At 40.4% G+C, this 12133-nt stretch overlaps 1 protein-coding gene across 1 annotated transcript in view; it reads left to right on the top strand.

Moving 5' to 3' along the window:
* Positions 1-12133, top strand: part of adgrl3.1 (adhesion G protein-coupled receptor L3.1) — a gene marked incomplete in the record, with an annotated part of 186114 nt that overhangs the window by 110957 nt on the left and 63024 nt on the right. Inside the window, 4 exon segments of the mRNA XM_024290283.2 lie at positions 198-608; positions 776-879; positions 2492-2677; positions 3912-3950. Coding sequence (XP_024146051.1) covers positions 198-608; positions 776-879; positions 2492-2677; positions 3912-3950 — 740 coding nt within the window.

Below are 12133 nucleotides of genomic sequence, written 5' to 3'. Positions count from 1 at the left end.
AAGTCATCAGAAACATGAGCCACTAGCTGTCACAGCTGTTTACTGCTGGGAAAATGAATGTATACAAATGTGTTTGTGTCTGCTCTATATTATTTACTCCTGGAGGCCATTGCTTACATCGCTTGGTGCTGTGTGTTTCTTTTCATCAGATCTTTTTATACTCACATTTTTTTTCTACCATTTTTTTTTTTCCATAGACTTCCGGCCGCCTCCCATCATCCCACCTAACCGGGGAGGAGGTCACGCAGGCGGTGGGGGTTCCTCCTCCTCATCGACAGGCCGGGGCACCACCACCCGCTCCCCTCCCTACTACACCACCCCCAGACCCCTTCTCACCACCTCCCCTGGCCAGCGCTATCGGACGACCACCACAGTCCGCCAGCCCATCCTGGTTCCTGCTGGAGGCTCAGCGTCCGACACCAACCAGATTCCGGACACCAACCAAAAAGCCGGGGGATCCCCTCCGGTGCTGAGCCCCCCGGCCGTCCCCCAGCCCCCTGTCCTTCCACCCCAAGATTTCTGCAGTCCGAGGGTGACAGCTGATATTTCGTGGCCCCGGACGCAGCAAGGCCAGACAGCCAAGCAGCCATGCCCTGTGGGGACACTAGGTAAGAGGGCCACCGTAGAACACCATAGCTGCAATTTATACAGTATTTGAGTCTATTCTTACTGCACAGGTGAGCAGGGCTTATGTGTCCTTTGACTATGCCAAAAACAGTATTTCACAGTAAAGGTTAGATGCCGCTTTACCCAGTGTGATTTCCTTGCCCTGCAGGAGTGGCTACCTACGTGTGCATGGCACATATTGGCTACTGGGATCCTCAAGGCCCTGACCTCAGCAACTGCACTTCACCTTGGGTGAATCACATCATGCAGAAGGTAAGTTATAACAATTGGTCATCCATGAAGACCGACCATAGATCTATGTGTCTATCTTCACTCTCACGGAAGTTCTTTAAGGGCTGATAATTACTTAATTCAGACAATATCCTTTATAGTAGTGAGTGTTTTTGTTTAATATCTGGGATTTTACTAGGGTTATCTTCAATAACATGAGTTAGGTGGAAATCATGACCAGAGAAGCTTGAGGAAACAGTTCTTTTAGACTTCTGCGGGGGCCTTAAAGCCAAGTACTCCAACTGTTAATGGGATAACCCATGTATTTTCCCTCTTTACTTTTTTGCTCTTCTATTAGATCATCTTGAGCTCCTTTTGATTTGGGTCACTTGGGGACGTCTATATCTATCTACCACATCTTGTGTTTATCTCGGACTACAATGTTTGGTTGGTTGGCCATTATGATTGTTGTGTTTGTATCCACAAAAACATTCTCCACCACTTTGAAATGGTTCTTATGACCTTGGAATCCCCAACTAGTATTTTGCACAGATGTTTCTGAAGACTATTCAAACTACTTGACTACGCCATTCCTTATCCACCACACTTTACAATTTTGTTTTAATGTGTTGGATCTCCACACAGCTGGGAAATGTTTCGGACATGGTCAATCCATTTATCCTCCATGCAAACTCTGTTCCCATATGGTGATGATATAATCTCCTACCACGTCTTACATGCATTGTTGCTTAGTACCATGTTGAAAGTGACCTTTCCACACCCTCTGAGCTTCTACCCCTATCCGTCTGTCTTGGCTTTTTCTGCCACATTATCTCAGGATCTGCCCACACTGATGGATTTCATTTCCTCCTCTGACAGTCATACTGTTTTCAGGACTGGACAGTTTCAATGTTTCTATGTTGTTTTGGGGCCCTGTGATGGGACTGGAGACACTACACACCTTTCCTCAAAAGGGGGAAAGGCTCTAGCTACCCCAGAATGGATGCATATATGGATAACTCTCTTTTGGGCAGTTTAACCCTCAAACACTGTCAGTGTCACAGGCAACACAAGAAAAAGTATACTGTCTTTGTCCTTCTGTAACTCTTTGACCATGTATGCGATCAATGTGGATCAGCTAAACCAACACTTTTCTGATGCTAAGTTAGTAAAATTATTTGACGGATTGCAAAATGGTAAAAAGTAACTTTTCTCTGTGGCAGAATCAGTTGATTGTATAAACACTTCACTACTGTCAAGTGTTGCTAAAGCCCTAAACGGTTCAAAATCTGATTTTGGATAATCACTAGGGCACTAGGGTGTAGCAGATCAAGTACAACTAAACTTTGCAAAATGTAAAAGTATTTAACTGTCAAAATCCATTTACAGATCTATCTTCTTTATACTTTTCTCTCCTTTGGCTTCTTTGTGTGTATTTGATCCTCCGTACTCCATCTCTGTCCTTGCTCTTCTTTATTTGCTGTAACGTCCTCTCCTGTTCTTGGCACTTTTTGGCTCTACTGTAGTTTCTTTCTCCTTTACCTAACTTACCCTTCACTTCTCACCTCTTCTGACATTAAAACAAAAGCTTCCATCCATCTCTGTGCTTTTATTTTTTTCTATCTCATGGACTGTCCTTGTTATTGCCTTACAGCTTCGCTCAGGAGAGACGGCAGCGATAGTGGCCAGGGAGCTGGCGGAGCAGACCAAGGGCCCTTTACGGCCGGGTGACGTGCCGTCCACGGTTCGGGCCATGGCCCAGCTTGTTGAGCTGCTGGACGTTCAACTCCGAAACCTAACCCCTGGGGGCAAAGACAGCGCCGCCCGCAGCCTCACCAAGGTACTGCTTTCTTAGGGGGACGTTGTAGATTGAGATGTGCTGTGAAAATCTGTTTTATGAAAGATATGAATCGGTTTACAAAGAGAAGGAAACAAGAGAAACTAAGCTAAAGAATAAGAAACTTGGCTCAATAGACTTTTTTTCCTTACAGAAGTTACAAAAAGTCTGTATGCAGAGTTTGATGAAGACGCAGATGGAACATTCTAGATTTCCACATGACAGATTGCTGCCTTTAGACATTTTTTCATCTTCATTTCTGTGGGGATCTTTGTAACAAGCTTTGCTTAACGTTAAAAGAGACAGATCACTGCTTTTAGTCTTTGGCAGGGTCTCTCAACTCTTTACAAATCACAACCAAAATTTAATAATACCCCATCTCGGTTCTTCTCATTTCAACCTACAGCACGGTCTTGGGACCGATTTGACATCATGAATCACGTAATATAACTCGGCCATTTAGCTCCGGCTTTTAACATGACGCTGACAATCAGGCTGGAGTCCCTATTTGGGATTAGATTAACTAAAACTCAAACAATCTCTTACCACAGCTACTTCGAATTGGTTTAAGCGACTAATCTCCCTTAGGTGGAACAAATTGTAATGTTTCCATAGAAAGCAGTTGTGGAACTTTTGGTTTGAATTAAGCAGACTGACAAAGATCTATGGATTGAGCCAATCAGTTTGCATAAAGCTCCGCAGTGCAGCTGCTATAAGACACATTAAACCTAACAATAATCAAGATTTGTATTTCTTTTTTATACTTTAACTCCTAATTTCTTGCAGAATTTGACCCAACTATCACACATTTAAGAATTGTTTTGCCTAATTAAAATAGCAGACTAATACTTACAATCAACACAGACGAAATAAAATAATTTAATGTCTGATTTAGTACTAAAGAAATATGGACTAAAAAAAAAATAGATTAAATGAAATAGGGATACGCTTTCTAATTGAGCAGGATGCTCACTAATTATGCTGATTATGGTAAGGAAAAATGAAATGCAACCAATCGTACATGAGTGCATTTGCAATTATCACTATCAGTTCACTTGGCAGTAAATGCGCAAAATGACTCAATATAGAAGAGAAAGAGTCCAAAAAGATGGTTACAATTGCAGGAATTAGATCTAAGAATCTATCCAGGCGAGCATAAAAGCAGCTTTTTCCTGTCTTTCATGTGCCTGTGAATGTATTGAATCTCTAATAACTGCTGGACTGTTTGAATTTGCAGCTTCAGAAGAGAGAAAGGTCCTGCAGGTTTTTCACACAGGTATCTGCTTCCTGGTTTGGGTAGATCACACCATAGTTGTCCGTGTTTTTGCTTTGTTTTATGATTTAACACTCAGCATCTGGAAAGTGAGCTTGCACATGTATGTCATGACAGCCGTCTGCGTGGAGTCGCAGCTCTGCGTGGCGGTGATTGTCTTGTGATTTGGCAACCCCAATCCTTTGAGGAGGGCAGTAATTTTGGAGAACCATGTCTGGCCCATTGAGTACATATAAGAATATCGATCATTCCTGGTTTCAACACTGTATCATAAAGAAGATGAAAAAATCGCGACTGAATTGACTTAATTTCGTTGGAGTCAGAATGGAGTTATCTTCTACTGGTGATATCACACCTTTGTTGGTCCAGTTCTCATATAGAGTCAATGGTTCACCTCCCTTCAATGTGTAGCTGTGCCATAGAAAAGTTGACTCAGATTCACTCGTTCCAACAACTGCTTCCTGACAATCTCTGGTTACAACATACATGTCATAAAAAAAAAATCAACAAATAAAAAAGACTGGATTGACTTTTTTTCATTGGAGCCATAATTACGCCATTTTCTATGGGTGATGTCACACTGTTGGTCCAGTTCTTCTTCAGAGTCAATGGTTCACCCCCATAAGGTGCCAAAGAAAAAATAGTCAGAACAACTTGGACCAACTCTGACCAATCGGTCCTTACTGATGATTTCTGGCTTCAACATGGCAACGTCTGTATCACGAAAAAAGGCAACTAATTCGACTTTAGTTGGAGCCAGAATTAAGTCATTTTCAAAGATTCAAAGACTTTTTTATTGTAACTGTCAGGAACAGTAAAATTGTGGTTTACAGTTAAATTGTCTATTGGTGTTGTCACACTCTGTCAGTCCAGTTCTCATTAAGAGTCAATGGACAACTTCCTTTGAGGTCCATAGAAATGTTGACTTGGACCAATTCTGACCAATTGCTGCTTATTGACATTTTCTGGCTTCAACATGGCAACTGGCAAAAACAAACAAACAAAAAAAAAAAAGTTGTAATTTGACTTTAAGATGCTGGAGTCAGAATTAAGCCATTTTTCTATGAGTGTTGTCCGACTTTGTCGATCCAGTTCTCATATAGAGTCAATGTTTCACCCCCCCTCGGGTGCCATAGAAACGTTGACTTAAACCGACTCGGATCATTCTCTGCTTACTGAAGATTTTTGGCTCCAATGGCTCCATATCTAAAAAAAAGCAACTGATTTGACTTAATTTGGTTGGAGCAATAAGTAAGCCATTTGCCATGGATGATGTCACACTTACCCAGTCCAGTTTTTTATATACAGTCTGGCATTTATTTGTAGATTGCATTTCTTTTACACACAGCTGTGTTCAATGTTTGCTCTCCTCAAAGGATTTGCTTTTTTTTTTCTTTTGAATATTGTTGTTGCTGATTTAATAAAAAAGCCTTTCTATGGGTTTGAGTTTAATGTCTAACCAGTGTTTTGTTGCCCAGAACAATTACCAGCTTTTTGGTTCTGACTGTTAATATTTTTTTACGTCATGTTTTGTCTGCTGACGCTCATGTTTGTTTGTGTCGGTAGCATGGGTTCACGCTATTCAATAATCTAGCATGGCGCGGGGATGTTTCTGGTCAGCTAAAATCACTGTCGAGAACATCAAAGGAAACCCCCCCGCCCCACTTACCCGACATCCTCATTTATGTGCAGCACATAGACTGCAGCGTTTTCCCTTTCTGCACCCCCAAACACGCGTGCACTTACACACACACCCACGCGCATTCCTGATGGGATAGCTCTTTTTCTCCTGATGCAGGCTTTTCGCTGCTCTCCCCCCTGAAAAGTCTTAACGTCAGCACCAGTCAGCAATGTCACATCATAGAACACAGCTTAGGACTGTATGCGAGCTGACGCGCGCACACTCCTTCAACCCCGCGCGCGCTCCGCAAATATATAAATATATTTTCAACAATGATCTCGCGCTGTCATGTCAGCGCACTCGGGAGTCCGTGATACCTAATCCCAACTAATGCCGCTCACACTGGAATGCCGGTTCAGATCCAAACTTTCCTGCTTGATTACAACCCCTGGAAGTGATCGATTATTTAATTGATAAAATAAAATGATAGCAACAGCCCCTTACTGTGCCTAATTGATATGTGCATGATTAGGGACACCAAGCGGTGGTGCCCTCTCCTCGTTAATTATCTACAGCACTAATTGTCAAGTGAAAAAGAGTGGGCAGGAGGTTTGGGTTCCTAATAGAGACAAAAAAACTAATTGAATTCTCTCCCTCCCTCTTTTTTTTCTTCCATTTCTCTCTCCTTCCCACACTTCATCTCTCCTCCTCACTCACTTCATTTGGGGAACTTGGGACTCGTTTCATGTGTACCAAATTGGCAATTTATTCATGATGAAGTTGGTGGTGTGGAGAGGCTTTGATGCTTTAGGGTGCACTGATGGAAGGAGGCAGCATGCCAGGTAGATGGGGAAGGAGGAAAGGATGGAGGGAAATTTAGACAAACAGAATAAAAAAGGGGGGAAAGTGTGTGAGATGGAAAAAAAACAGCAATGGGGGCAGTGAGGAGACAGTGATGCTCAACGATAGTGTCTAATTTGCCCTCTGTATATGCATGGCAGGTCAGAACATGCCAATGTGTGAATTTAAAGCCTGATTTAGCTGCAAACTCATCTGTCAGAGAGTAGAAAAAAACCAACAAATGAAAAATCAGCCCGCTCGTCTGACGTTTTCGAAACAAGCTCAGCTAGAACGGGAAAAAAACTCTTTTCTCTGCTCTCGCCTCTTTGCGCACATCTAACACGCTTAAGCGTGTGCCCGTGTTCCCCTTGTGCAGCTGGGAGTAGTAGCCTAACTCAGTTCCAGTCTGTCTTGCCATTGCTGTTTACGCTGGATTACCCCAACGCTTCAAAGCATTTCACTTCTGCCCCATTTACTGAAGTGTGTCTGCATGTGTGCGTGTGGGGGCCCCTGCAAAAAGTTAGACACAAATGCACTAATTTGCACACTCACTGTAACACCCTCCTTATCTGTACTTGCAGTCTTTTTTTTTTTTTTTTGCTAATATTTTTAAATATTTAGCCCTTTTACTTATGAGGAAAAAAATGTCACCCGCGGTTGTTGCACACATGCCACACACACCCCTGATATTAGAAATGTGTGCGACTTAAGGAAAATCACACACCCTTTTTCTTTCTCTACCTATCTCTTTCCTCTGCAGATGTAATCTCTGTGAATTGAATTTCATTGAAAAAAAAATGAAATTGAAAATGCAAGATAGTCAAAACTTCAATAAAAAAGCTGTGGGAAGTTTAATAAGGGTAGAAAAGCCGGGTTATCTGGAATCCGTCCCTGTGAGCGTGTGTGAGCGGCTCCCGCGGAGCAGAAAGCTGCGCCACCGCCGCCGCTCTCCTATCTGCCTTGCTTACAGTACAGAACACCCCCTTGCCTCTGTCTCCATTCTGTTGCCGGGGCTGCTACTGTAAAGCAAGTGGAGCAGAATGATGCACTACAATGCCTCTCCGAGCCCCTTGTGCAAACCCTCAGCTACACACACGGACGCTGAGGACACACAATGCCAACCCAGATAGAAGCACATATGCCTCCCAGTCCTGTTCAACATGTGCCATTCAACATTCATGGAAACTTGAGGCAACAAGCCCTCGTCGGCTGTGGAACGTCAAAGGGAAACCATCTAGATGGAATAAAGTTGTAAATTCAGACTTATTTAAAGCAAATTAATAAACAAAAGGACTATTTAAGCAAAAACTAAAAGTACATTTTGACAATTGCTTTAAGCGAAATATGAAGTGAGCTTCTATATTTTCTGCATAATATTATCGGCTGTAGGTCAACAGGAAGCAAAAGCCGACATTGAAAATACAATAAAATTAGCTGGAGGGAAGCTTTAGGCATAATTTAGAGGAATCCGAGAGACACACGAAACTAAACAGAACAGTCTGTTTCACCCTTTGCAGAGAAGATGGCACAAAAAGTCTATACATACAATATTTTCTTGGACCCACCAGATTAAAAAGCATACTTTCAATAAATAGTCTACTTTCAATTTTACCGTATCTTCTAGTAGCCTTGGCGTTCATTCCAAAAATTCGGTCGAGAAATGCAGACAACACCACTAAATGAACATTTCAGGATTTATTGAAATGATGAGAAAAATATATAATATTCTGATTAGTAGGTGTGTAGAAAAAAAATCGTTTTGGCGATATATCGTGATACTTCATTTGACAACACTTGCATCGATTTAAAATGGTGACATGGCAATATTTACTTAATTATTCATTACTCGAATTTTCTTGGGTAAAAGCAATTTGTAAATGAAATACAGTTAGCTTTGTGATAATTTGGTAAAATTAATTTGACCAATTTAATTACAATAAATTAATTTTTGAGGTAGTTTTTTTCTGAGTCATACACCAAGAAAATAGTTTAAATCTGTTCTGCTAACGTTTTGGGGCATATCGTGATAGATATCGTATCGTGAATCAGGTATCACGATATGTATCGTATTCCCAGACTGTTACCAATACACACCCATATTGAATAGCACTGGCTGCGAACATTTCTTTTCTTTTTCAAGTAGGACACCGTGTGTTATGCAAATACATTTATACCTGCGACTGTTATAAATGTGACAGTGTCAAAAATGTAATAGATTTTATTTTAATTTTTTTTTGTGAATTACATGGAAAAGGCAGAGTTTATACGTATAAGGAAGTGTACAATTGCAGTCAATCTGAACCTATTGTTAGATTTTAAAAGTGGAAGTGGTAGCACTGTGCTAAATGTATGATTTAGCTGAGATTACTGTTAATAAAACATCTACTGAAATATTTAAATCATTAGTATAAAACATTTTTAAAAATATGTTAATATAGATATAATTTCTTTGTGGGATAGCGTTTGTTAATACTTTTCTGAAAAGTTTATAATAAAACAAATGCCCTCTATGACTGTTCCAATTGCAGTTATTTGTTACAATAACTGTTTAAAAAATATGCTCATTTTCTGGCATATTTATTGCTGCTTTTCTTCTGCAATACTGTCAGAAAAGTTTTTTTTCACATTTTTGTTAATTTGGGCATTCACTGTTTTTATTCGTTTTATCCTAAATAGACCAACGAGGCTTGTATCTTCCCTAAATGTATTTTTTAAGCTTTTGACTAAATAAAAACAAAACAAGGTTTTATTTTGGAAGAAAACTTCAAACTTGCAGTCTTGTAGTCCAGCTTTGAACGGATGCAGGTAGAAACAGATTAGTTGAGGCTTGTGTGCGCTCATCATATCCACTCCTGTTTGTTCTGTTTTTGTTTTTTCGTTTTTTTCTGCCAAAGAAGTGGATTAATTAGTTTTTGTTTACATGTACCCCTCCCAAACTCATTCAATATGCATCTCAACTAATTAGCGACTTGTGCTAAAAGAGGACATAACATTATCATATTAGCTTGTTGACTAAGCACCAGTTTTCATGTGTGCTACATAAATGTAAACATACCATGACCAAAATGAACAGTTTCTTCCAATTCCAAAGGCCGCCAGGCAATTCTTTTCGATTGTCTTTTTGTTGTTTTATTTTGTATTGATTTATGTAACACACCATTTCCCCCTTTGGTCTTTCCTCGGAGTGACAAACTCTAGGAGGAAGTGAAGGATGTGTGAACTGCAATAAACTCCAGCCTCTCAGTCCGTTTTTCCTGCCCCTGTTATTTCCCACTGGAGACCCCTTTTGCTTGTGTAATGGCACCTGTGTCACTTTTCTTTTTTTTTGTGGTTTTCTCCATAAGTGAGAGGAGTGCTGAAAGACGTAGGGGAGATGAGCGAAGGATGGCAGCATGTCTGCATGAAAGGTGGCTTGCAGAGCAAAAGAAAATAAGGGGACCGGGGGAGTGTGAGATGCGCGTGTTTGATAGCACCTGTATTCATTTTTCCGCCTCTCTTGCTCCCAGTGGACGCCTGTCACCATGGACTCACTGGACTGTTTTATCGCTCTCCCATGGCTCTCCTCCTCTTCTTCTTCTTCTTCCCCCTCCTTCTCCACCAGCTCCCTTTTCCCTCAGTCTCTTTATCTCTCCCTGGGCCTTCTGATACGTGTGTCGGCTTCACGCGCGCGTGTTCGAGCGTTAGCTGTGAGGGGGAGTAGCATTCCTAACAGCATACAAGGAAATGTTAGCTAAAAATTGGATTTGTTTTATGGGGGAAAACATCCTCCACAAAAATAAAGCACTCCCCCATTTATTTGTAATCGTGCCACAGCTGGAAGTTTTTACTGTATTTAAATATTGGACTGAATTCCCTCCTCTTCCGCATTCTAAATAGGAAGTACCCGCCAACTCCAATTCCTATAGACTTATATTGAGAAAGAAACATCAATTACTCAGTCATTGTATAGTATTTTTTGGACAATAAGTCACTTTGGAATATTAAACTCAGCAGCCAAAAAAATTAATAAATTATATATTCATATTTAAGTCGCACTTTTGGGATAAATTTATTTAACAATATACGGGACAAGAACGGACGCATTGATGCATATTTAGTTTTATGGAACATCGTAGAAATCTAGATAAGAATTAATTATTTAAATAACCATAGCTTAAAAAACATGCTAACACATCAACTAAACTTTATATTCCTTAAAATCACTTGATAGGTTGAATTCTATGTCTCAATTTGGAACAATTCTACCAAGCCGGGTGTATGTCTGGCTGGCCCTTCTTCTTCTTCAGCGTTGTGTCAATGGCAAATACTGATACACTATAGTGCCCTCTAGTGGTTGTTACTATTTACGTATTCAAATCACATATAAGTTGCACTGGAGTATAAATTCCACCTCTGTCTGCACAAAAAAACTACGACTAGTATATGAAGAACCATTCTTGCTCTGCTAGTTTTTTTTAACACGTTCTTGCTAGTGACTTTTATTTTTATTTTTTTTTAAGTTATTCCAGTTATAAAATGGCCAATCAGATGCCTCAATAAAAGTATGCGGTATCCCGTCGAACATTTGAAAGTTTGATTGACAGATTTCATATAGCCCCCTTTCAAGTCGTTACGGTGTGGCCTTCCAACAAGCTCACTCCTGATTGGTGGGAGTGGATACAATTGAAATGTTGACTCAGAGCAACTTGGACCAATCACTGCTTATCGACGAAGCATGCCTGCTGAGTCAACTTCATTCGATTGAGTCCGGAAGTGAACCATTTTCTGTGGGTGACAGTAGTCCAACAGCTCAGTGGCTTCGTGGTAGAGTGGAAGGTCGTCAGTTCAAATCCAGTCCGAGTCATACCAAAGACTCTAAAAATGGGACCCAGAACCTCCCCGCTTGACACTCAGCATTACGTAGGTGCATTGGGGGATTAAACCACCAGATGGTTCCCGAGCATTACGGTGTCTGGGGTTCACTGTAAAGTGACACATATCACTGCAAGGCTGTTTTTCTTTACTTTAGAATCTACTGGAATTACATAATTTGCATAAACAGCTGAAGAGTCCTTTAAACGACGCATAATTCCAACATGGCAACATCTGTATCGCAAAAAAAATGTCGACTGAATTAACTTTGTTTCATTGGAGTCACACACAAGTCCGTTTTTGTGGGTGATGTCACTCTTAGTCTCATATACAGGGAGGTGGAAATTTTGTTCTAAAGATCCATTGATTGATAAAAATTTTGTTTTTTATGTTTTTAACATGTTTTTGTTGCCTTTTTCTAATAACGTATTAAATATTATGAAAATTAACCTAGAAAATATGCTCGGCAGGGCACAAGTTTCATACTTCCACCCATAACTCAAAGGCGAATTTCTAACAGACTACTGTGTCTAGGACATGTCCTAGACACAGATTTTTGTAAATTTAGGCAAAAATTGACAAATTCCTAATTAAAAGACCACTAGGAACTATTTTTAAATACCTCAAAAGATGATCAGACTGGGACTTGAAATCCATAGAAGGAAATGTGAGCTCTAACTTGGCTTTGATTTACAGAAAAAACCATCATAGTGTTAAAAGCAAACACTCCCCCATTTATTTCTGTAATATTTTTTAAAGGAGGATTTAGATTTACAGCACAGCTGGAGTTTTGGACCAAGTGAGCATTATCTGATAAAATTCTAATTTTTTCTCACACCCTCAAGCACAAGTTTCCCAAGTTGAAGATAAGACA

Source organism: Oryzias melastigma, linkage group LG1 (assembly GCF_002922805.2).
Source record: "Oryzias melastigma strain HK-1 linkage group LG1, ASM292280v2, whole genome shotgun sequence".
NCBI classification, from domain to species: Eukaryota; Metazoa; Chordata; class Actinopteri; order Beloniformes; family Adrianichthyidae; genus Oryzias; species Oryzias melastigma.
Note: the sequence above shows the minus strand (reverse complement) of the source record. Positions and strands in the feature narration are given on the sequence as shown.